Source organism: Mercenaria mercenaria, chromosome 6 (assembly GCF_021730395.1).
Source record: "Mercenaria mercenaria strain notata chromosome 6, MADL_Memer_1, whole genome shotgun sequence".
NCBI lineage: Eukaryota > Metazoa > Mollusca > Bivalvia > Venerida > Veneridae > Mercenaria > Mercenaria mercenaria.
Window position 1 is genome coordinate 15,400,018 of NC_069366.1, and position 27,774 is coordinate 15,427,791.

Sequence of the window (27,774 nt, forward strand, 5' to 3'; positions counted from 1 at the left end):
CTTATCGAGTATGAGTGACAGGATTGGTGACAATTTGATTTATACAACTTCTGTTTATAATCATATTTGCATAGTAAGTAGAATTTCTCTTGAGAAAATGTGAAAACTTATCCTGCGTTACCTCATACTGAAGTGGTACATCTTATTCCAAGATGTAAACATGACAAAAATGGTCAAGGCCAAATAGATCAAATATTTTTCTCCTCTGATCGATTGAGTGGGTGTAGGTATAGATAAATGATTTGATATTTTTTTTATTTAAATATTTGGAATTTCTTTTACAGGTAAAATAATACTGAATAGTGTACATTACTGGATGTTAATAGGTAAATCATTGCAGGTACTGTGTTGCATGTGTAAAGTTTTCACAGAGTTTCTCCTGCTCACATCATTCATCCACATGCATTGGCAAATTAGGCAGAGACCCAAGGACCATCAAAATTCATTGTTATTCTAGCCAAGTATTGTTTATCCTCAAACAGTATACAGATAAGAATGGGACCTTCATATATTAAATACCCTTGAAACTAGAATCTAGTCTCAGTTTTTCGACTGCAAGCTTAATTAGACTTCGACTTTCACAGACTGTATATCTGCATTATAGTCTCTATATATATATATCAAAGAGTCCTTTGTGCATGATTAGTTGGGCTACCTTGAAATGGTCCAACAAAGTGCAGTGTGGTTTGGCAATATACAAATTTCAGTCTGAAATATCAAATCATAAACAGAACAAGAGAAATGCCTTAGATCAAATGCCTCTAGTGTCGCTTAGGCTAATTTGCCCTTACTTAAAGACACCCAGCGTCTGAGTGGTGAAAACATGAACCAGGAGCCGATTATAAACATAGATGCCATCAGGGAAGAATAATTTAGTAGCATTATGTATCAGTAGCAGAGTTTATGGCCATCAAGTAGTCCCACAAGTTGCAGCTGTAATATCTAAGAAGCCACTGGCGATACCTTTTAACTGGCTGTGTGTCTGACCTCCTCAGTTGCAGTGATATTGCCATCCAAAGACCTGATGATAATCGTTTTGCTTAAATCTCAAGATTGAAAAAGGAGTCGGTGGTTAGTAGGTTGGATTAAAGTGCCAGTGATCCAGATTTTTTATTTGTGGTCACGGCTGATATCCCAAATAGTGTTCAGTGCTGGGTGATTTTCTTAAATTGATACTTTTTGATATTTTATACAGATGTTATAAGCAACCAATAACAGTAGATTTTTATACATATAAATATTGATCAAAACTTCGTGTTATAACATATTGTATATACAGTACAATATTGTTTATTCATCATTGACAGATATTAGATCATTATGTTGTACTGCAGTAGAGAAAATTAGTTACCTTTCATTAGAGTACCTTGTATTGTATGGGAATACTTCATTCACTTGTTTTGTCTATTTTCAGTACAAAATTATGATAGAGAAGGTAATAATGTGTCCTTAGAAATGCCGCTGTCGCCAAGAAAACGACAGTCCTCAAGGGAAGTTTCCCAGCCGGGACCCAGCTCAGCAACAGCACTCATTGCAAAGAACCATTCATTCAAACTTCTTAGAGGTAAAAGTTTCTTAAAGAAATAAATCACAAAAGATTTTTTTAAAAGTAACGTATCACATTTAACATGATTTACCAGTACATTTTCAGCGCAGTCATTTGGCATTTTTTTGTGCTCAATATTGGTAAATGTACCATCCTTCTCCGAAATATGTTTTCTCTGAAATATGTTTTCCCTCTCTTTTTTTTTAACCTGAAATTCCCCTGGAAGTCTGAAAATAAATACTTGGCATTTTCGAGGCTGTACTTTTATCATCAAATGAAGGTTATTATAAATGATTCTCAATTGATGAAAAATATTTAATGGTATGGTATTTATAGGCTTAACAGGTGTACAATATCATGATGTTTTGTATTATGGGAAATACAATGTATAACTTTGATGAAATTTTTTTTTTTATTGATGTATGAAACAATAGCTGTTCTAGCATCTCACATCATGCAAGGCTCCGTTTTCCCAAAACATTTGTAGAGCAAACTACTTCAGATCCACAGTTTTTATGGGATTCCAATGAAACTTCACCCATTTTATCACCATAAAGTGTAGTTGCTTGTGTTTTTTTTTTTTTTTTTGATGGATGAAGATTGTGGGAACTAGGGCACATTACACTCTCAAATTTGCAAACATTTTTGGAGTGTCTTATTTCCATAGTTTTAAAGACCAATAATTTTCTGATCAATAACCACAGACAATTTTACATTGGTCGTACCTAATAGGGTGATTGCCTGTGACTATTAGATAAATATTATTTTGGGGGTGAGATTTATAATACACGTAACAAAAGTTGGTAACAGTCAATAAAACATTACAGTTCTGATGCTTATTTTACTCTATTTAACAAGTCATTTTGTTTGTTAAAAATATCTTCAAAATTTATACGAGCCGCGCATTGAGAAAACCAACATAGTGCGTTTGTGACCAGCATGGATCCAGACCAGCCTGCGCATCCGCGCACTCTGGTAAGGAACCATGCTGTTCGCTTTCAAAGCTTGTAGCAATCAGAGAAACAGGTAGCAAACAGCATGGATCCTGACCAGACTGCGCAGATGCGCAGGCTGGTCTGGATCCATGCTGGTCGCAAACACACTATGTTGGTTTTTACTTGTGCAGGTGTTGCTGAAATGAGACTGATTTTTAATGCTAAATTCTATTAAGCTCTCTATGTCACTGTTTAAACTGGTAAAATCTTGTTTTAAAACTCTGTTGTTCACTGTGGAATTACTAAGAAGTTTGAAAACATGGCTTAATGTTACAGGTTTGCAAGAATTTCATAAACAGGAGACATTCTGTGACTATGTGTTGGTTGCCGAGGGTCATGAGTTTAAAGTTCATCGTGTTGTCATGGCGTCATGCAGTGACTACTTTAAGGTCATGCTCACTGGTGAGATGAGGGAGAGCAGGGAGGGCAAGGTTGACCTGAAAGGTGTCTCTGCTAATGGACTGAAAGTGGTTGTGGATTTTGCATATACAGGTAAGCTATCTTCCTTATTAGCTGATCTGATTTAAAAAAAAAAAAATGATGAGTTATTGTCATCACTTGATCGGCGTTGGCATTGCCTGGTTTAAAGTTATGTTTAGGTCAGCTTTTCTCCTAAACTATCAAAGCTATTGCTTTAAAACTTACAACACTTGTTCACTATCAATAGCTGACTCTGTACAGCAAGAAACATAACTCCATCCTGCTTTTTGCAAGAATTATGGCCCCTTTTGGACGTAGAAAATATCAGATTTCTTGGTTAAGTTTTATGTTTAGGTCAACTTTTCTCCTAAACTATCAAAGCTATTGCTTTTAAACTTGCAACACTTGTTCACCATCAAAAGCGAACTCTGACAGCAGGAAACATAACTCCATCCTGCTTTTTGCAAGAATTATGCCCCCTTTTGGACTTAGAAAATATCAGATTACTTGGTTAAGTTTTGTGTTTAGGTCAACTTTTCTCCTTAACAGTCAAAGCTAATGCTTTACAACTTGGAGCAGTTATTCGCCATTAAAAGGTGACTCTGCACAGCAAGTCTCTTAACTCTACATTGCTTTTTTGCAAGAATTATGGCCCCTTTTGGACTTAGGAAATCATGGGTATGACAATATTTCTGTTATACAGAGACAAAAAAATCAGATAAGCATCTGCACCTGCAAGGCAGTGCTCTTGTATATTAACTTTCTACTAATAAATTTTAGCTTTAATATAAAGAATGATTCTAAAAGGTTTATTTTAATGACACATGTGTTTGTCTTCTGGAAAAAAGTTCATTCTGATATCTTTGGAATTTATGCATTGTCATAACCAAAGAGAGGCTTGAAAGTGAACCCCTCAGATTCTGATAGTTTTCACAGCACTAGTTACTTCATCATGCAAATCTGGTTGTGTCATGTAAATTTATTAGCTAAACTATGGTTGCAGTTTTTATGCATAAGACGTTACATAATTGTACAGAAATCCCAGAAGTATGGAACATGAATGAAACGGATACTATTTTACCTTAAACAAAATTAAACAGTGTATTTATTTGCTTTTTCTATCTTTAGGAATAATGGGGCTAACGGTTGACAATGTGGAGGAGGTCCTCTCGGCGGCGACACATTTACAAGTTACTGATGCTGTTGAACTCTGTAGTAGATACATCGAGTCTTCCATAACTATTGAAAACTGTGTTGACATTTTGAACTTATCTGAGCTGTATTCATTGACATCGACACATAGAGTTGCACAGGATTTCATGCTGGAAAATTTTGAACTGGTCGCAAAATCTGGTCAGTATCATAAATTGACACATAAACAACTTTCGCTACTGTTAGCAGAAAATGGACTACAGGTTGCATCCGAGTTTCATTTGTTTGAGCTGGTACTGAGATGGATGAAGTTGAAAAAAGAGCGGGAACAGTATGTGGCTGAGCTAATGAAAAATGTCCGTCTGCCACTGCTTTCTGGAGAGGAATTGGTTGAAAAAGTGAGTACAGTTCCGCTTATGAGAGACAACAAAGAATGTCATGATTTGTTAACGGAAGCAAAAGACTACCATATTGTTGTCAGTAAACAGCCATTGTTGCAGACAAGAAGGACACAGGTTCGAGCAGATGTGAAATGTCTAGTCATGTGTCATAAAGAGAATCTAGAATATTATAACTTTGCTAATAAACAACATGGCTTTCTTCGCGATGCTACGATACAGCTAAATCATCCAGCAGTTGTGGTTGTGGACAACTTCATGTATGCTTGTGGCGGGAAATATGATTTCAATGAAAATAATGAAATTGCAACAGCAAGGTGTTTCAGATATGATCCTCGATTCGACACTTGGTATGAGCTGACATCTATGAACGAAGCAAGAAAAGACTTTGTTCTGCTGGCTCAAGACGGAAAGTTGTATGCTGTGGCGGGACAAGATGAAAATTTAGTCATGTGTACCATTGAAGTGTTCGATATTGCTACTAATGAGTGGGAAGTGAAATCATCCATGAATCATTCTGTGTATGGTCATGCAGGGGCAGTTTGCAATGGAAAACTTTACATCTCGGGTGGTCAGAAATTTGATGGCTGTTGTAACGATCTTGAGCGATACGATCCTGTCACGGATATATGGGAGAGACGTACCCCGATGACACATGCTAGACTGAACCACAACATGGTCACCATAAACAACAGGATCTACACAATGTGCGGCAACATTGAAGACAGTTACGGCTTTCCAGTCCCAGTTATTGCCATCGAGTACTACACACCGGACAAGGATCAGTGGACGCTGTGTCAGAAAACTTTGAACATACGTGAAGCAGGTGCTTGTGTTCTAGAGGACAAGATCTACATTGTTGGTGGTATAAATGGGGAGCACTATTTCTCTGACCTAGTTCAGTCATATACCCCAGCCAAAGATGAGCTTGATATAATTGAAAAGTTTGCAACGAGGCTGCATGGCCGTGCATGTTGTGTGTTAACGTTGCCGCAATATCTGTGACTTTGGAATAGTGAGAAATCCAGTGTTTTGCACATGGCTACAGACACACTTAGATAAATTGCAGGATTTCTTTATAAATAGAAAGTCAAAGTAAGACAAATAAGACCTGTTGTCTAATGTTACAAATGATTCTCATATTCTGTAACAGCTTTTTTTTGTTGATTTCTGTTTAACCCTTACATGCTAAATTTCTATAATGAACTTGTCTATCTTCCAATTTGGACAGTACCATTAACTGTTAAAAGGGGTACTTACCAGTGCAGGCTGATCATGATCTACACTGGTCGCAAAGGCAGAACCAATCGTGTCCAGCATGGTAAGGGTTAAAAAATTGACATATCACAGATAATATTCATCAGTCTGGAGAACTAAAAAATTCAATATTGAAAAATAAGCAAAATTTTCACAAATACTTAGAGCATTAAAATGACTTTAATGACTAGCATATGTGATAGGTGTTGCACATTTTATTACCTCATCACCTTGTTAGATTGGTCAGACAGTGTCTGTTACTGATTTGTTTGTTCGTGTCCTATGCTTCAAGTGGATCTTGTAGACTTAATTAAAATATCTTTAACAAATCCTACTGCCATCAGGATATCTTTAGAGTTTAGGCCGAGGTATGTTTTAAGTTCGCTTTTTGCAAAGTTAGGCAGAAATTCACTCAAAACTTCTGTTACAGAATTGATGAATCAAATAGGCATCTCAAATTCCAAGGCATCGAGCGTTTTACTTTGTGATAACAGAAATTCGACTTAAAATGATATTTTGTGCATGTGTTTTCGGGACTAGACTTGAAAATGTCTTCGAGATAGCCGAAATTTTGAGATAAACGAGTTTGAGATATCGAGTTTCAACTGTATTTTGAACTGGAGAAAGCAAAAGAAGTGCTATTAAAATTTAAGCTTATTTTTTTATAAAAAGAAGTTATATGGAAAAAGGACTGTTTGTCTAAGAAAACAATGGGAAAAATATCCCATTTACAGTAGTAGTATCAACTTCTTCAGCATGTTAATTATTTAGTTGTTTCCCATCTATTGTGTTTAGTTATAGTTCGTTGCAAACAAGTCGTGCCATTTCAGTTTGGCATTTTACAAGAAGCTGGATCTCTTACATTTGAATGATTTCCTAGGATTCTAATTTTTGTTATGGAAAGTGTTAGAGGAATAAATGGGTTTTAATAATGAGTAAGGTATTGGATAAAAACAATGATACATTTCAAAACGTTAAAAAATCCACAGTCTATGAAAGCCTGTCTCTTTCAAAAGTTTTGTTCTCCAATTAGGAAAAAAGCTTGTTTAACAGAATGGCAAATTATCAGGGTTTTTTAACTCACTAATCTTCCTGTCATGAGTTTCAATTGAATTTTGAAGAAGTCACTGACAATGAATAATTATGGTACCTAATGAAACTGATAGAAGTTAAATAATTTTTGCAGAGCACACAACATTTGTGATTTAGGCTGTTTAAGTTTTCTTCAATTTTCTGAAGCAAATACATTATTTTTTCAAACAAGCTGAGTTATTGTGATGACAAACTTGACCTAAAATTTGTCTTTTCTTAGTATTTTGGATTTTAAAATACGTGAGCCTTGTCTGCATAAGACTGAGTGGTATACTGATGTTTGAACTTGTTATTTAGATCAATGGTACTCTGGTGAGCAATATGGGTTTAGGTTTTTTTTTTTTTAGATATTTTGTAATTTTAAGATTGATTTGTATTTCTAAGTCTAGATGTAAGCTTTTAGAATTTTGATAGTCGTAAAAAAAATATAGGCATCGAGGTAACCCATTTCAGAATTATAGAATTAGTACAAAGCATTGCAGATGAAACGAAATTTGGGTGTTGTAGTGTAGAATATCAGGCTTTTTTCATTGTAGATAAGTAGATGAATCATCACTAAGAGGGGATGTGCTTCAAAAGCTGAAGATCTCAAACCATTTTTAACAAACATAGCATAATACATCACAGCAATAAATTGTACTCATTATACATTTATAGTTCAAAGTTTTGTTTTAATTTGCAATGCAGTGTTTTGATTTATTTGATTTTTTTTTAAAAATGACAGGTATGTTTTGTTCTTCAATGCTTTTCTTTACCATCGTACCAGGTTGACCAAGGGATTTTTGTCCTAGAACTGACCAAGGGAACTTCCTCCCAGATCACCATTGTCCTCACATTGCATGGTTTATTGTGTTTGAACTATTGACGACTTTGGTTTGTTTTAGTGACAGATTGGTTTGACTGATTTTCAACTCTTGACGTGGCTTTTTATTTTGCTTAAATAAAGTGGCTACATAAATTGAAATGTTTGGTTCTCACATAACTTGGTTCTCAATGAATTGTGTAAAGTTAAAGGTATACTACACCCAAATTTTATATTTGAAAATATGAACAGTAAATACATGTAGCATATGTAAGCATAAAGTTAACAATTTTTTGTGTATAAACAATACTATGCATAAGTTTTAAGATAGTACACACTATAAACTGAACAGCTAAACACAGTATAAATGCGTACTACCACTAAAAACTGGAAGCTTTTTATCAATTGACTATTATTGCATGAAATGTGGCTCTAAATACACAACTATTTTATATATTTAGTAAAGTTAAATACATTTAATGAGGAATTTCTACATTTAAAGTAAATATCTAAAGATAAAAAATATTGTAGTGAAATGTCAGTGTTGGATATCTTTGAAGACAGACATCTTAATATGGATTATTTTCTGTTGTAAAAGCTTCACGAGAACAAGTATTCTGTGAGAATGAACATTTTAGTTTATTATGGCATGTATGGCAGTTACAGTTTAAGCTGTTGTGGATTTTGGTTTTACTTGTTTTGAATATCATCTTTAGCAAAGTAGAACTATTCTTTGATGTTGTAACTTTGATTTCTTGTGAGTTTTTAGCATTTTAAAAGAAAATGACAAAAATTCAGTTTTACGAGTATCTGTCTTTAACCAAAAATTTTGTAGAATTTCATATATTTTGGTTTAGTTATAATGCTTCAATTCTAGCGCTATAATATTCAAGAGTATACTGTTTGTACAGAAAGTAATTACACTGATTCAGTTACCATTTCATGTATTAAGGTTGAACTTGTACTAGAACAGTCAGTAAGAAAACATGTTAACATTTTCTTTTCTTTTGATTGTTTTGGTCATTTTATCATTTCTCCATCAATCATTTTATTCAAGTTTTGTTTTGAAACAAATAAGGCAGCCTTGTATCCTATAGGTCCAATTTGATCACCTCCGTTTACATGAAATGATATGGGTAGGTAGAGATGTTGTGTTTTTGAATCATTTGCAGTGATGAGTGAACTATGTTGTACCGGTATTGCCTTTTAAATATTGTTTCATTTTCATGTATTCAGCAGATATTCAGAATCATATTTACAGGGAAAAAGAAGGCATATCAACATAAAATTTCATACTAAATTGAGGCTTGCCGATGAAATTGTTGTTATTGTTTATTTAACACATTTGTATATGACTTACTGCCCTTAAAATAAGTGAATGCAAAAATTTTATTGCATAAATGTGTCTAAATAGAACAGGGTAAAAATGAATATTTCATTTTTAGCTCATCTGATTTTTTGAAAAAAAATGATGAGTTATTGTCATCACTTGAGCGGTTGTCGGCGTCGGCGTCGGCGTTGCCTGGTTAAGTTTTATGTTTAGGTCAGCTTTTCTCCTAAACTATCAAAGCTATTGCTTTAAAACTTGGAATACTTGTTCACCATCATAAGCTGACCCTGTGTAGCAAGAAACATAACTCCATCTTGCTTTTTGCAAGATTTATGGCCCCTTTTGTACTTAGAAAATATCAGATTTCTTGGTTAAGTTTTATGTTTAGGTCAACTTTTCTCCTAAACTATCAAAGCTATTGCTTTGAAACTTGGAATACTTGTTCACCATCATAAGCTGACCCTGTACATCAAGAAACATAACTCCATCTTGCTTTTTGCAAGAATTATTGCCCCTTTTGGACTTAGAAAATCAGTTTTCTTGGTTAAGTTTTATGTTTAGGTCAGCTTTTATCCTAAACTATCAAAGCTATTCCTTTAAAACTTGCAACACTTGTTCACCATCATAAGCTGACCCTGTACAGCAAGAAACATAACTCCATCCTGCTTTTTGCAAGATTTATGGCCCCTTTTGGACTTAGAAAATATCAGATTTCTTTGTTAAGTTTTATGTTTAGGTCAACTTTTTCTCTTAAACTATCAAAGCTATTGCTTTAAAACTTTCAACACTTGTTCACCATCATAAGCTGACCCTGTACAGCAAGCAACATAACTCCATCCTACTTTCTGCAATAATTATTGCCCCTTTTGGACTTAGAAAAATCATTTTCTTGGTTGAATATTATGTTTAAGTCAGCTTTTCTCATAAACTATCAAAGCTATTGCTTTAAAACTTGCAACAGTTTTTCACCATCATAAGTGGACACTGTACGTCAAGAAACATAACTCTATCCTGCTTTTTGCAAGAGTGATGGCCCTTTTTAGACTTAGAAAATCATGGGTAGGACAATATTTCTATTATACAAAAAAAAATCAGATGAGCGTCAGCACCCGCAAGGCGGTGCTCTTGTTAAATAAATATTTCAGTATGAATTCAGGGATTTGCACACATAGATTTTACTTCAGATGTTTTAAACTTGTATGAAGATCAAATGTAGCAAATATTGTCAAAATGTATAATCAAGTACTGCAGTTGGAGATAAAAAAAAATTGAACTTTGAAAAAGAAATCACTTTTTGAATTTTACATAACTGACCAAGTCTTGCCTTGTTAACCAGGTATACATTTACCTTATTCGCAGTACCTTTTTAATTTGTGGTTTCTGACCGAATGCTAATATTTATTTTCAATCTCTTTGTTAAATTTGCCACAACTTAAGTGTTCTCAACTTGCAGTAAACTTATCCTGATGTTAAGCCGTAAGGATCATCCTGCAATTAACCCCTACCCTGCTATATTTCTATAATGGACTGGTCCATCTTTCAGTTTGGACAGTACTACTTTTTATTCAAAGGGGTTTTCAATGAAAATGTACTGACTGAATAGCAAACAGTGCAGACCATGATCAGACTGCACGGATGTGCAGGCTGATCTTGGTCTGCACTGGTCGCAAAGGCAGAATCATCTGCCGCCAGCAGGCTAAGGGTTAACTATTTGCTTTAAAATCTTAGTGTCTCAAAGTTTCAGCTGTCAGTTGTCAGTATGTTTTAAAAAAAAATTCAATGGCTTTTCTGCTTTCAATGGCTTGAATAAAATTCAGCCAAAGGAAGCTTTGTAGTACTACACTATCAACAGTTAATTTTCTTGAAAATACAAAGATTTCTCAAGATGTCATTTCAGTACATTATATATTGTTGCTCATTTTTTCATCCTTTTATTTACATCCTGTAGAAACTTCCAAGCATGTGAAAAAATTCCTTTAGTCAAGCACATTCCACCTTGGCACATTGCAAACTTTATTGTTCACATGGATATTTATACACCGGTAGTACTTTCCTTGTACACGTAATATAAATTGTTTTATTTTGAAACACACTTTCTTGATTGCAGCAGCTTGTTGTTGTAACCCTTGTTCCAGGTTGTTTTGGTTTTTGAAAAAATAAAATTTTGGTGAATTCAGATGGTATTTTTATCCTTTTACCGAGTTTTTGTCTTTTGTTGTATTTACCTTGATGACCTTAAGTTTTTGACATAATTGCTCACAATATTATGTGTTATCTTCCAGTTATTCTGCCCTAACCTTTTGACATCTTTGTGCACATTGTTTATACTAGCCTTTTGTTCAGTGTCTTGTAACTTAAACCTTTTTGTTATCCATATCATCATGTCCTACACCATGTTATATTTTATCACTGTTTTCTATGTTATGTTTTGTGATATTTTTACCCTCATTTCCTTCTACTGAATTTCTGATACATTTCCCTGTGTGAATAATGTGAACATATGAGCCGCACCATGAGAAAACCAACATAATGGCTTTGTGACCAGCATGGATCCAGACCAACCTGCGCATCAGCGCAGTCTGGTCAGGATCATGATGCTGTTCGCTTTTAAAGCCTATTGGAATTGGTGAAACTGTTAGCGAACAGCATGGATCCATGCTGGTCGCAAACCCACTATGTTGGTTTTCTCATGGCGCGGCTCATAATTATGCTGTCGAGTTGGATTATTTATTGTTAAGCCAGGACAGGTGGTTTGTCCTTGTCATTCCCGTTTCACATATGTTCAAGGCAGAAGTTGGGTTTTATCAATGAAACAGGTAAGAGAAGAAGCAGTCTGACAGATTGCTATCACTATTTATATCTTACATACAGTAAAATTTCATTATCTCAAACTCGACAGGACTGGCAAAATTTGTTCCAGTTATCAGTAGTTCGAGCTATCAAACTACACTCGAAACCCGTTATAACGCTTCTCGATATACCGCGGTATTCGTTATAACGCTGTATCGTCTTGGCTCCCAAATTTTAGAGGGTAAAAAAAAAAAAAAAAAAAAAAAAATCCGCGGATGTTATTTAATTTGATCATAACCAGCGTTAAAACTACATGTACGTGTACATTAACACCTTTCCATGACAACTGTGACAAAAATCAATAATCGTCTGCTAGCTTACTTGTTTGCGTATCGCCTTTGTTAAAGTTTCAATACATGTAGACCTGTGACAATTAGGCAATCAGTACCGTGTCAAAATTAAATTGTTTGCATTAACAAGCGTGGAAGATCGGTCAGTCAACTATCAAACCGTTTAAGTTTGCACCAATTAAGTGGATGACATTAACACTCGAGTGAATAAAAATCGCCCAGTTTTGTAATAAAATCCAGCCGTTTTTCATAATCATCATTCTCGGTTCGTCGGAATTTGCGAAGATTCGACGCACTGAAAGCCATATTGAGAATGTTCTCCCTTTTTAATATCGTATATTAACGACGGCGATTTAACAATTTTCTGTATTATTTATCGATTTTCTTCATGTAGATCTATTCAAAATTATTTTTTTTAAGACTGTCCGCGTTTTTTCTCTTTTAGTTACATAAACCCCCATATGTCATTCTCATGACAGCGCACTCCTCACACAGCGTTATACATGTTTACTTCCGGGATAAACAATTTCAACTTTCTTTTAGAATCACGACAAAATGAGAAGATGACACAGCGTTATAATTCTTTTAATGTATTTTCAGTAGCATTTAAGGTAAATAAATGTCCCGTTTATACGATTCTTATCTCTTATTAACATAAAACAGCGTCCAAAATATGTCTAATACATTACCGATGGGTGGGGTATTGCATTTACCGCTGATACGATCAACCCGCGTTATAAATTTAACCCCGCTAGATCCGCGGGTCTCGAACCTTGGACCCCGATGACAGCGTTATAACGGGGTCCCGGTGTATCTGTTACATAGCGATTTGGCCGGGACCTGACGATGAGTTCATACACAACCGCTGACTTTCTAATTGTAATTTAAAGGCACTGACCTCCAGATTTGGCTAAAAAATAATCTTTATTGAAGTTTGGTCATATTATGAACATTAGAATATGAGTTTTTGTTTCTAAAATGTATTAAAAATTCCATATCAAGAAAAAAAGATGACCGCATCGGGAATCGAACCCCGGACCGCAGCGGCAATAAAGACATTTTCCCGTCGTCGTAACCAATAGAAATTTATAATCCAAGACAGTTTACCTGGAGTAAAAGCGTTACAAATGCTTTTTGATATTCATCGTAAAAAGTAGAAAACAGCAAATTCTCATGTGTTTCCGTAACATGTAGTGTGTCAGTAATTAAGTTTTAAAGCCTTAAGAAATATAGCATCTAAAAACAAGAGATCACAGAGTGATCTTGGCGCCCACCAATGTGCCATTTTTGAGAATTCCAAATTTTAAGACTTACTGACTAGCTCAAGGTCAAATTTCATTTCCGTACAAAACACTGTGCATGTGGTCAAAATTCAAACCTGTAGCTTGAGAAATGTGAAAGTAGGTCACTAGGTCAAAATCAAGGTAAAATTTTATTTCGGAACAAAGAACTATGCATGTGGTCCAAATTTGAGGCCTGTACCTTCAATAATGTGAAAGTAGGTCACTAGGTCAATATAAAGGTCAATGTTTGTTTCGGTACACAAAATTATGCATGTGGTCCAAATTTGAAGGCTGTAGCTTGAGAAATGTGAAAATAGGTCACTAGGTCAAAATGAAGGTCAAATTTCATTTCGGAACACAAAACTATGCATGTGGTCCAAATTTGAAGGCTGTAGCTTGAGAAATGTGAAAGAAGGTCACTAGGTCAAAATCAAGGTCAAATTTTATTTCGGAACACAGAACTATGCATGTGGTCCAAATTTGAAGCCTGTACCTTCAAAAATGTGAAAATAGGTCACTAGGTCAATATCAAGGTCAAAGTTTTTTTCAGTGCACAAAACTATGCATGTGGTCCAAATTTGAAGGCTGTAGCTACAGAAATGTGAAAGTAGGTCACTAGGTCAAAATCAAGGTCAACTCATGTCAAGGTTCATCTTGCCACTCAAAACCATACAGGTAGTCCAAACTTGAATGTTGTAGGTTATTGACAAGAAGATTTTAAAAGCTTTTCCCTATATAAGTCTATATGAACCATGTGACCCCCAGGGCGTGGGCCATAATTGACCCTAGGGGATGATTTGAACAAACTTGATAGAGAACCACTAGATGATGCTACATTACAAATGCCAAAGCCCTAGACTTTGTGGTTTGGACAAGAAGATTTTCAAAGTTTTTCCCTATATAAGTCTATGTAAACAATGTGACCCTGGGGCAGGGCCATATTTGACCCTAGGGGAATAATTTGAACAATCTTAGTAGAAGACCACTAGATAATGTTGCATACAAAATATCAAAGCCCTAGGCCCTGTGTTTTTGAATAAGAGGTTTTTCAAAGTTTTTCCCTATATAAGTCTATATAAACCATGTGACCCCCGGGGCGGGGCCATATTAGACTGCAGGGAAATAATTTGAATCATTTTGGTAGAGGACCACTAGATGATGCTTCATACCAAATATCAAAGCTCTAGGCTCTGTGGTTTTGGACAAGAAGATTTTCAAGTTTTTCCCTATATAAATCTATGTAAATTATAGAAATAAACAAAGGGCCATAACTCACTAAAGAATTGTTGAACCAGTCTGATTTTCAGGGGGACACAACTAGGGTACCAATACATCATTCTGACAAAGTTTGGTCAAATTCCCCCTTGTAGTTTCTGAGGAGATGCGATAACGAGAAATTGTTAACGGAAGGACGGAAGGACGGACGTCGGACCACGGACGCAGAGTGATTTGAATAGCCCACCATCTGATGATGGTGGGCTAAAAATAAATCTAGAGGCCAGTCCCTTTAAAAATGGCATTTCCTATCCTATACATCATGCTCAGTTAGATATATTCAGATTTATTGTAATAACTTGCAATGATGGAAAATTAATGTCCAGTCAAAAATGGGAATACCTGGTGCATACAAGCAATCCACTTTTGCAGGGTATATGTCTAAATACGTTGGGGGAAAATATGTTTACTTAACAAAAAAAATCTATTTAAAGAAGAAACTCCACTATAAAATACAACACATAAAAGATGTAAAAGAAAATCTTGACGATTATATCAGACAACAATGCTTACCAAAATATAATAATTTTGTGAAAATGCAAAAAAAAAGAGAATGATATGGAATATAATTATATGTGCACTGCATGTCAGCAAGTGTGTGAAGTTTTACTCAATTCCCACAAGCGCTTAATAACATACCAACTTATTTTTGGATCATTGACAAAAGTTTTTGAAATAACAACTAATTTGTATAAAAACAAATTTATTTGACCTTAAACGTAAATAAATAATCAATATTAAATCCAACATATACACTTTAAAATTTTCAAAATACTTAAATCATCCCTTGTAACCATAAGTTTACACATATTAATGTAACTCTATAATTTCTTCCTTATGTGCAAAATAACTTAATTCATATGTAATTACACCCATTTTACCACAATTGCACAAAACAGAGCTAACATGATACAAAGTAAAATCCAGCACCAATATTAATTATATTGTACAAAATAAATCATACCTAGGTATTGCTAAACCAGAATCTCTTCATAAACAATCAGCATGATGAAAGTTGCATTCAATAATTATTACAATTTTGACAAAAAGATCAAAAATAAAAAATCATAAACTTCGTAACAACAACAACTTTCATTAATGATATTGTAAATGTCTGTATCCATATATCAAAACAAAAGTATTTATATATATATATATAGATAGGCAGTACCCAATGGAATGACATGTAGATGTGTAAATCTTAATAGCCTGCTGACGGCGAGTGACTGCCTTTGCGACAAGGGCAGACCAAGATCAGCCTGCAAATTGAATGATGGACCAGCCAATTATAGAAATTTAGCAGGGTAAAGGTTAATAAAACACAAATCTGTTTGTGAAACACTTACTACTCCCATGATGGCCTGTGAGTGAACAATGGGTATGAAATTCAGATTCAGTCTCAAGGTCCTTGACCTTTGACAGTAATTCAGATCCAGTCTCTGTGTCCTTGACCTTTGACATAATTAACTCCAAAACAATATGAAGCTACTGACCACAGGCAATTATGCTGTGAAGTAAGAAGGCTTTAGCTCTAATCATTCTCTAGATGTTGATTAGCCACTAGAACGCTATGACCTTGACCTATTAACTACAAAACAGTAGGAGTTGTCTTCTAAAAACAGGCAGGCATCCTACAAAATAGGATGACTGTGGTAGGTACAAAGGTTCTCCAGTTACTGATTACAAACTAAATGATCTACCTTTGAATGGAGGGACTTGCTAACAAGAGAAAACACTAAATTCCCTTTTTTGAAGAGAGGCATAGAAACATCAAATGCTAAATAAATGTTTCCAAGTGCCAACAGGCTGTGAAAATGTATATGAGCCGTGCCATGAGAAAACCAACATAGTGCGTTTGCGACCAGCATGGATCCAGACCAGCCTGCACATCCGCGCAGTCTGGTCAGGATCCATGCTGTTCACTTTCAAAGCCTATTGCAATTAGAGAAACCGTTAGCAAACAGCATGGATCCTAACCAGACTGCGCGGATGCGCAGGCTAGTCTGGATCCATGCTGGTCGCAAACGCACTATGTTGGTTTTCTCGTGGTGCGGCTCATATATTTTTAGTGGATATTTTACAGGAAGATGCATCATTGCATGTCAAACATTTGAAAAAAAACTTACAGAGACTACTTACAATGGTTATTGACAGAAAAATTCAAGAATAACTTTTTTCATTACATTGTTGGTAACCATTATTTACCATATTCTGATCTCAAACTAACTTGGAAATGATAATAACTTTCGGTTAATTTTTTCATACATTCTCTTTGTTTGACATTCTTTAGCAAGTTTTGTTTAATAAAACAACTTTTTTCTGCTTCTTTCAAATGTTTAATAATTAGCATGGATCCATTTAAATAAATTGTCCCTATACCTCTGATATTGTACATTAAATTAGTCCACCAATCTTTACAAAATCAATAGCTCAAAACTCGTGTTAAATCACTCCCCATGAAATCAAACTATCAACTTGAATACTAGGGACATGCAAATCATTATATGAATCCATGCCAGATAAGAATTGAATATTCTTGCATGCCAGACAGGATTTTCCTGTGCTTTTGCCGGTGATAGAAAAACTCCAATTACTCCCCGGGGTGTAAGATGACTCATGTGTTGTAGTTTATGAATGAATGCGCAAATTCATACGCTACAATTAATAATAAAATAGTGCTTGAAAGAAAAGCATTCGCTTTATTACATTTCTTCTAATATTTGAAGAATACGGTATGCAAGAAAAAGAATCCAACATTGGTTGAAGGTGCGGATAGAAATATCTGGATCTCAGGTAACTTTTTTGTGGTAACTCGGCAGAGCCTTGAGTAAGATATTTCAATGCGCACCTTCAACCAGGGATAGATTCTTATAATATATATTTCTATCACTAACAGCCCTACATAAAACTCTGATATAAGTAATGGTCCCTTTAAAAGAAAAAAAGACTTAAAATGTAACTGCATTTCATCTATACAACATAAACTTTAAAAACTTGGTAAAAAGCTGGTCCTCATATCCGAGAATTTAATGTCAAATTATAACTAAGGTAAACACACACCTTAACATTGTCACACACTTTCAGAAAGCAGCTAAAATTCAGATCTACAAAATAATATTATGTTCAGATCATGATATAAATATAATAATTTATATAAAAAATATTCTGTAATGTTCGTCTGTACAATTCATTTTTCTTTTAAAAAATATCGGGTTCTACCACATCTAGAATTCCTATAAATACAACACAGAACTGTAATAATTAGATCAATTACATAACCAAGGTGCCGCATTTTAAAGCAGTTTGGAAATCTCAAAAAAAAAAATGGCAGCATCTGATTGGCTGTTTGTGAGCACAACCTTTGACACTGACCAATGGCAAGGTTGCTTTCTTAAGAGAGATCACCAATCTCAGTTTAATCATGCTGGAGTTAGACCTCGACATAAGAAATGTACATCATTTGTCTAATTACATCCACCTCAGCCTAAAACTGAGGTAATATTTCCATCAGGTTAAACAGTTCATCACAGCTGTAGTCCTAACAGATCATTTTCTCTGACTTCTAAAAGTTAAAATGATATTCTTACAGAGTATCTTCAAAAACATAAAAATTGTCACTTGTAAAGCATAAACACTAGCCTACTGATTAGTCTGCATATTGCAATATCTTTCTTTACTCAATTTCAACCTATTAACATACTTACAAGGATGTTTACACTTATTTTACACAATATGTATAGAACTAACAAAATTATCAAAATGCAAGTTTTATAGCTGCAAAAAGTAAAAAACATGATGTACATGATTTTTTTCTGTCCTTCTTTCTTCTCTTTCAATCAGTTATTTGCATTTGTACCATGTGACCAACCACCATATTTCCGTATTGGATGATGCAACTTTTTTTTACAAAATCCCATGTTAACAAAACAATAAACGCTGTTGACTGATAAAATATGGACATGAAATTCGTTGTCAATAAACAATTTTAAGTACTTTTCTTTTTAATAAGTTTTGATGTACTCTTCTTTTTTATAAGTTTTCATTACATGTTACATAATGTTTTGATCACCTGGAATATAGATGAGATCATGTACGTCTACAAATTTATAAAGAAAAATAGGCATACAATAAAAAGATTATTTTTAATTTTTCTGTACAGTATGTGTTATATTTGAACTTGCATCCATCCAGCAAACATATTGGACATGCCTACCAGCTCATGTTCATATACTTTTTTGCAAATGGGTACTCATCCAAATATATCACAGTATCGTACAGACAAATGTTACATACTCTAATAATACTTTAAGGTACTGGTCTTATGTCTCAACCAGACATATTCCACTTTACACTTATATGATATCACTTTGTGTTAAGGAATGTCAACATTTTATACAACATATACAAACATATTTCAACATATTCTATAATTCCTCAAGAAATATCTAGGATTAAAAATATATAAATGCAAAAAATAGTTTATATGAAAAGAAAAATCAAGCAAAAGTAAAAGTAGTTAAAACATTTTAATGTCAGATTCTGCCTTTGCGACCAGTGCAAACGAAGATCAACCTGCACATCTGTGCAGGCTGATTATGGTCTGCACTGTTCGCTATTCAGTCAGTAAATTTTCAGTGAACACCCCTTCAAATAATAAATGGTATTGCCCAAATTGAATAATGGATCAGTTCATTTTAGAAATTTAGCAGGCTAAAGGTTAAGATAAGTCAACAATACTTCGCAGAAGTAGTTCTTGTAGTTTTTTCACTGTGTTTGGTTGTGCATGTTGCCGTGCATTGTGACGTTCTGTCTCCACCACCGGGTTCGAGCACTCCTGAAGAAGTTTAAACAGTTCCACCTTGATAGCACCTGGTGGGTCCCTGAGTAAACCAGTTGGCATTTTCGGAAAATATCCCACAAATACATCCTCGCATAAAGACTGGAAAGAAGACAAACGATTTCTCTTTATACCCAACTCATATTTTCACTGATATATTATGCGAAGTTCTTTAAAACTCAACTACATCACATAAAATAACTACCTTGTTTATTTCCAACTTGTAAGAATTTATGCCTTGATCAAGTTATGCAAAGACTGCAGTCCAAATTACTTCTACTTTAAAAAAAAACAGTTGATTAATTGGCCTTCTGTTTAATGTAAGACGTAAAAAGAAATTTTGTTTCCGGTAACACGCCCAAAAAAAAATAGGATAGGTAGGTAGGTATTTTTTTGTTTTGGATTTTTTTTTACAATGAAGAAAGAGTAACTATTTTTAGAAAAGTATAAAAATAGCAAAAAAATCGATTTTTTTCTTCCAACACCATAAAACATTTAGGGTCGCGGCAAATTTTTAGGGTAGGTCGGGATACCGGAAACAAACAATTTTTTTGTTTACACCTAACCATACTGCCTGCTAAGATACTAAGGCTAAACACTTTGAACTGGTAAACCCTCTAAATGCTGCACTTCTGACTGTCTCCTAATCATTATGTTAATAAAATGGCTGATTTATATATGAACTGCTTGCCATTGTTCCTCCTAAATAGCTGAAAATGAAAACGTTTTAACGTCTATAACAATCTGGACGTAGGTTAATCTACTGCTGAAGCAGTTTTTTTCCACATGATGATTTTTCACTTCATGTTTCACCTGTTCCAGGACGGATGTTGTAAATTTCTTGCAGCAATTTACCACCTGCTTTAAATCCAGACAACATTACGGTTAATAGGCAGATCAAAAATACAATGTCCTATGAAGCTGATTAAACCTTGCATAAATTAAAAGATATTAAAAGATATACATAACCAAAATAAATTCAAATTACCTGCATATTATTATTGGTCCTCTCTAATAAACACTGTTTGGTTTTAGTATCACAAAATCCCCGACAGTCAAAGAAGTCACAGTCATCATGCTTTGTACAGTTTGTGTGATTGAACTGTTCTAGTAAATTCCTCTCAAACATGGCACAGTCTGTATCTATCAGAGTTACCTCCCCATTGTCTCTCAAACCAAAATTGTCAGGTTTTATATCACAGAGATGAAGCTTTTGGCCAAGATTATCCAAATCTTTAATGAGATGAATCAATTTCAAGGCTATAGCAGCTCTTTCTTTCCAAGAATGAGGCCAACCTTTGAACATTTCAAACTCATAATTGCCCAAAGTTTGTGTGTTTTCAACAACATATGCAGGTCCACATGTACCATAAATCCTTGGAATGAACGAATAGTTATACAGGTCTCGGGACATCAAATATTCCTGCTGTTCTGTCAGTGACCAGAGACTAGAGGATGCAACAACAACAGCTTTCTGTCTATTGTTACTATTTTTCAAATATTCATGAAAATTCCAACCCCACGCAAATGATAGAATATCTTTATGTTTCGACATATCCTTATGACGTAAAAACATAAAGGAATTTTTTACTAAAAACTCAACTTCCCTGACATAATCCTTCTGTCGCTGTTCTGTATCCAACTCTAGATGGCTCATATCTAACTGATCTCTTTCTGATAGATCCGTCTTCATTTTCAGCACAACTGAGACAGACGTTTTTCCTGGTATGCACGAGTCACAGGTTAGAAATAGAACTTTTTTCCCCTTTCTGTAATTTGTACATGTTTGATAATGAAGGTCCCTAGATTCACATAAAGCACTGCATAAAGAGCCTGTCACTTCTCCCTGGCTGTACAGGTCACACTGAAATATAAAACAATGTACTTGTATTTATTTCCATTTCTTACCACCCATGTTATGATCTCAAAGCTATGCACCAGGAGTCATTTTTTAAGCAGTTCTTCCATACATACAAACACTTTTAACCTCCCTGGCTTCAAGCATTTACCATGAAATTATTTAATTTCAGGGGAATGGAAGTTGGTGGTTTCAGCTAAAATGGCTTAGTGAATATTGGTATTTAATTTCCATGTATTGATTCAACTCTGAAATCCACAAAAATTAGTCTGTCTTAAATATTAATGATGCCTGTAATTCTGGTAAGGGAAGGCAGATTTTGTACTAAAATATTTGACACTTAAAGGCTATGGAAATGAATTACTGGTAATATACAGTTATTCATGTAGTGTATATAGCTATATAGGACAGGCATTAAAACAGGTGGACAACTATGTACCGGTAATATTGGTCAGAAGTTAAGTTTATTTACATAATAGCTAAACATGTTACCTTGGTCAATTTAAATTCAATGTCTTCATTTTTCAGTTGCCAATACATTAAATAAATATCCAGTATAAGTAAAGGATGGTCTTACCAGAAAATCAACATTAATAAGAATTATTTTTGAAATGCTGCCGAGGTACAGAATAAACTTGCCTGTCATATTCTTAATAATTTTATGGAAAAGTTTAGTTTTCATTTTCTGTGTACATGTATATTTAGTACATATGAGCTGTGTCATGAGAAAACAAACATAGTGTGTTTGCGACCAGCATGGATCCATACCAGCCTGAGCATCTGCGCAGTCTGGTCAGGATCCCACAGTCTGGTCAGGATCCATGCTGTTCGCTAACAGTTTCTCTAATTGCAATAGCCTTTGAAAGTGAACAGCACGGATCCTAACCAGACTGCGCTGATGCGCAGGCTGGTCTGGATCCATGCTGGTCACAAACGCACTATGTTGGTTTCTCACAGTGCGGCTCATATAAAGATATACACTTACTACCATAAATGGCTTGATGGTTACTCCATCCAGGCCTGAAAGCCAAAAGTTAGGTTTTCGTTGTTTTATTTGGCAATGCATAATTTTTTAACTTATATAAGCCAAGTAAAAATGTGTTGAATATAGACCAATCATATAGCACAAACTATGGACTGATAATTAATGTAAGAAGTCATGTAATAAAAGAAACTAACATACCAAGCCTTCTATTATCTGTTTAGATTCAACATCAGTACAGTGCTCTTTCTTGTAAAGGTATCGACCAAATAAGGCAAGTGAAGCTATTATAAATACAAACACTCCACAACATGTCATACAACAACATTTTGCTCGTCTTCTCATCCAGCGAAGTAACGCCATCTTTTACTTCTTCGGACTGAAAATAACATAAAAATACATTTTCTAGATAACATTTGATTTTCATTAAAAAGACCTTTCTGGTTTTTAATATCTGTTGTGTAAATAATGTATAAAATGTCTGCAGCTCTATCTCATGACATATTCCTTTACTATTGCCTCATTCTGTTGCAAATTAATGTATCAAAATATTAAAATAGCTGCAGTTAAAACTGACTTTACATGATAAATGTAACTTTTTTTAAACCAATGTATGTTTTTACACAAAGCATTGATTTATAATAAGCACTTTTAACATATTGATCTGCTCTGGGCATGTTCTATCTAATTAACAGCATAAAAACAATTTACTTGAATTATGATACAATGTACATAGCTGTAATATCATTTAATTTCATGGGCATAAAATTTCATGGTTTTGGTCAAAACAGCAATTTTGTGGAGATATGAATTCACGGATTTTAACTTTTGAACATAAAATGAATGGGAGTTTTACTTCTTCATTGGGATTAAATTTTGTGAATTGACTCAGCCACGAAATCCATGAAAATTAGTCTCCCATGAATATCAATGATTTCACAGTAGCTGCAATAGGCTATAATCATATAACAAGTGCTGTGAACACCATCAAGTTATCTATATTCTTGCAGGATGACATTTATTTGACATAAGCACATTCTCAATGTAAACAACTGCAGTAAATATTCCTTCAACTGAAGAAAATTTATTTTAAAATGTATAATTTCATCCATGTATATAATTATTCTCTGTATTGAGTTATTTCTTAAGTGCTGCATTAAATGTATCAACAATAATTTTAAAACACTGTTACTCATATACCTGTATAAGTTGAAATATTATTTCATTTCTGTTGAATTTAATCAAACTAAAATAAAGTTTATAATATATAAATCAAATAGTGATTTTCCAGTTGAAATGGAAAAAATACTCAAATGCCCCTCCTAATATTATTTCATGCACATGGCCTTGAGAAACCACTGGTTTTCTGTAAACCACACAAATGGGCATTGCAAACACATGACAGCAAATGCTGTGGTAACACTATCTGACTACAAAACCAAGGGACACAAGTTCAATCCTCCAATTAAAATGGCACCGGCCAGGTATCAGCCATATCATGTATGGACATGACACATTTGTCTGAGTCAAGGGCAGCTGGCTCTTCAATAAACTGTATAATAAATATATTAGTTAATTAAATAACATTTCTTGTGAGTTATTATTTACTATAATTATGTGATTAAATACCTGTTTATTTTTGCCGTATTTACATACTCATATTTTATTGGCTAACATTTTGTTATTTTTATCATCAAATGATCTGTGTCATGATCGTCACTGATGTGTTTAAATGGTACACTTGAGAATGGAATTATTATTTTGTTAATATGTTTAATGTATAAATCTACAGCGAACAGGTTGTCCTATTATTATTGTTGTATACCGTTTGGTACTGTTCCTTGGAATATATGACATGTATATATACAGAGCCTTCTACCTAGCCACTGCCAACAAAAATGACTTTTCTAACAATATAACTCAATTTGATTTCCATTTAAAAAAATTAAAGAAGGAAATCAAGCTCTGTATATATCCCGGCACAACCAGTTTTCAACCGCTTAACAAGTTTTCTGTGCAGTTTTGTACAAATGCAAGTCCAAATCTTTGGTTTATTGTCAAACACTTTCTATCAGCATAAGTGCTATAAAAGCATACCATTTAAATTTCAAGTTTCTAACTGATTGAATCCCTGGCAGGATGATTTTGAAAGCCATCAGTAGGAAGTCATGCTGAAAATTTACAACCTAAATTCGACCAAAGGTGGTATTTTCCTTCCAGCAAAATGAAACAGCACTAAACTTTTACTGTAGTTTCATTACAACATGACAAACATAATACACCCAAAATTCAAGTCTGGCAACAAACACTAAAACCAACATGGCAGATCAATATACTGTAGGTACACTTGCCTAAATTGGCGCCTAAATTACAGGGGGTAGGGTAAAGTAAGTGGCAGCCAAAAGTTAGTGCATTACCTAAAGAACTATATCATGTGCTCAATTACTCAAGAGAACCAGGGTGTCACATCTGCTACATTGATAGCTGTCACATATGACAATGTATTATATAATTGCTAAGCTTTTGACACTCCAAATATTTCAAATTGCTTAGAAAATGAAAAAAAATGTTGCAAGGACAGGCATCAAGATTGTATTGTCAAAATAATTTAATAATAATATGCTTCACAATTCTAGCAGTAAGCATGTGTTAAGCAATAAACATTTAGTGCAAAAGATATATAAATACTGATATTGGCTTAAGCAAGAATAGGTAGTAGACAAGGAAAGATGCAGGTTTTTTAGTAATAAGAAAAACCTCATGAAAACATAGTACTTCTAAATAAATGGAATTTATATAATTTTCTAAGTACCAAAACTGGAGGCAAATAGCTTCCTAACATGTTCTGACTCTGCTGTAAACAGTGAAACAATCACAACTGATAAATTTGGCTTGTAAATATTTTTATCATACAGAGTCCTAGGTGGTTGAAAATAGGTTGTGTGGGGATATATTCTGTTATAAATAACAGGACCTGGTGACGCGTGGACCAGTAAGTTTAAGCATTATGACATCAAATTGCCTCACGACGTCAAATACATTACTCCTCGGGTAAATGAAGTCCAACATAATATTTATTAAAATATATGTCAATGTCAACAAGCATGTCAGAATGAAAACAATCATGGTCTTCTTGTGATTTAATCATTTATAGTCTAGTTTACCAGAGCTCATCGTTCAGATGCTTCAGAATTTAAACGCTCGGGCTAACGCCCTCCTGGTTCAATTCCAAGTATCTGAACTCTGACTGTTGGTAAATTACACGATAAATCACTTGAAGGCCTTGACTATTTGTTAAGGCAGTGGCTAGGGTTACGGTACCGTAATCCTAGCCTCTGATTCTAGGATTACGGAAGTTCCGTATTTCTAGACAACCCTATGAGAATAGGCTAGGATCACAGAAGTATTTAAGAGGAATCAAATATATAATTATGTTAGGACATGCATAAATGATGTTGTTAACTTAATTGTTTCACTTAAAATAGCGATTTTTCATGTCTGCCATATTATTTCGTGTTATCGATCCGCCATTTTGGGTTAGTAAAATATAGGTGGACAGTTATTTATGCGCTGTTGATGAATGATTATGAAAAGTTAAAATATTCTTAATGAAAATAGTAATGTTTCAATGTTTACATAATTGTCCAACTATATCCGGGCCACATCATGAGGAGTGCCTCAGTTCAATTGGCCCATTTCTTTTACTTTTCAATTTCCATAAAAAATAATCGTTCTTTTTAAAAAAAAAAAAAAAATTGTTGTAATTTTGTTTTTGTTTAGAGTACATTATCATTTCATAGTCATGATTATGCAATTTTTTTCTTTCATTTTTAATTGTTTTTCTCTATTTTGTTTTCTTTTCTCTTTCTTCTTTTACTAACCCATATATGACAGACATGAAAAATCGCTATTTTAAGTGAAACAATTAAGTTAACAACATCATTTATGCATGTCCTTACATATATATACGATTCCTCTTAAATACTTCCGTAATCCTAGCCTATTCTCATAGGGTTGTCTAGAAATACGGAACTTCCGTAATCCTAGAATCGGAGGCTAGGATTACGGTACCGTAACCCTAGTCACTGCCATTTGTTAAACATTGGGATAAGAGTCATATGTATATGGATGATTTACACCTTAAGAAAGCACTCCTACAGCTCGACTTCCAAATGTTTTCTAAAATACAGCCAGCTACTGTATATAGTAAATTAGTAATTATTCTCATTTATTACCTTTCTCAAAGGTTTTATCTGTTCTTCAATTGTTTTTCTTTGTGAACTATCTTAGCCTTACGAAGATGACTGCAGTGCTTTCCGCCCATGACAGTAATCTTAGCTAGCGCTCCTTATCACATATTGATTTTACTGTATTTCTTCTTCGCTCTATCATCGCTTAAAACACACGGTTTGCTTTTGATTGCTCGTCATCAATCTTTATTTATTGCAGACATTCACTTCCTGGTTTCAATTTGGTAAGAGTTACCTCCCATGTGAATATAAAGGTTAGAACACACTAAATAGTTGGTCTTTATTAGGTCACACTACACTACATAGTATTCCCTTTAGGCTGAACACCACTAAATCCAGCTGTTCTTTATTTCATATAAAATCCACTCACTTCATACCGGTGTTTCGACATTTTCTAGCATATCAGATTTTCAGAGACTTATATTCCCATAAAGAACTAGATCGCTACTTTAGAAAAACTAAAAGAAAAGGGGGTGTTAACTTTTATATAAGAAAACTACAGTTCGTTAAAAACAACCCGCTGAATTTACTACTTTTCGCTTCTTTCAATTTCTCTTTTCGTGACATTAAATTCTTACGCCGCCATTTTTATCTAGCATGCGATAGGAACATGCCGATTTCATTAGAATGCAAAGTGATACATACTGAAACGCGGTAGGGTAAAAGTAAGCACGTTGCTGCCGAGAAAATGCACTAGGAAAGGAAAAAGGATTAGTACTATTTATATTTGGACTACTTGTGACTAGACCTGCAGAGGCTTACATTCTATTTGGTAGTGATCAGCCTATAAGAGAAAATTTTTGTTTGATTTTTCCATGAATTTGCACCCATTCTCAAGGTATACCTATTTCACAATGATTCTACTTTGTTTTGGTGCAAAATATTGAGAAAATGTAGAGAAATGACAATTCATTACAGGTCACCCCCATCCCCAAAAATATGCAAAATTTAGCCCTGTGCAAGCAATATTTCAGTTAAGTTTACCTTATTCGTGGAATTTACATTTAACATACATTTAATCGTTACGATGTTTGTCATTTTCATTCAGAAACATGCTAATTTCAATATTATTTAGACAACTGAAGTGCTAAAATGCGAGAAAAGACATTTACTAGGTCCTAAAACGAACCAAAATAGTGCCACCTGGTCGAAAATTC

The 27,774-nt window shown here is 34.2% G+C and overlaps 2 protein-coding genes across 4 annotated transcripts; one reads left to right on the forward strand and one right to left on the reverse strand.

Annotated features, from left to right (window-relative positions):
* The first annotated feature begins 122 nt into the window (after positions 1 to 122).
* Positions 123 to 11,168, forward strand: LOC123549571 (kelch-like protein 9). Of its 3 annotated transcripts, none has more exons than XM_045337754.2 (4): positions 123 to 223; positions 1,415 to 1,564; positions 2,818 to 3,033; positions 4,090 to 11,168. In XM_045337754.2, the coding sequence occupies exons 2-4, from the start codon at positions 1,456 to 1,458 to the stop codon at positions 5,514 to 5,516; spliced, it is 1,752 nt and encodes a 583-aa protein (XP_045193689.2). In that variant the 5' UTR covers positions 123 to 223; positions 1,415 to 1,455; the 3' UTR covers positions 5,517 to 11,168. The 3 variants fall into 3 exon arrangements, with proteins under 3 accessions (XP_045193689.2, XP_045193690.2, XP_045193692.2); XM_045337755.2 differs by having other exon boundaries at positions 128 to 227; XM_045337757.2 differs by lacking the exon at positions 123 to 223 and adding an exon at positions 267 to 284.
* Positions 11,169 to 13,037: 1,869 nt separating this feature from the next.
* Positions 13,038 to 26,850, reverse strand: LOC123549578 (divergent protein kinase domain 1C-like). Its single transcript, XM_053545224.1, has 4 exons — positions 26,603 to 26,850; positions 22,569 to 22,746; positions 20,516 to 21,391; positions 13,038 to 19,629 (listed from the first exon to the last, which is right to left on the reverse strand). Exons 2-4 carry the CDS (start codon positions 22,728 to 22,730, stop codon positions 19,408 to 19,410), a joined length of 1,260 nt encoding a protein of 419 aa, XP_053401199.1. The 5' UTR covers positions 22,731 to 22,746; positions 26,603 to 26,850; the 3' UTR covers positions 13,038 to 19,407.
* Positions 26,851 to 27,774: the final 924 nt, after the last annotated feature.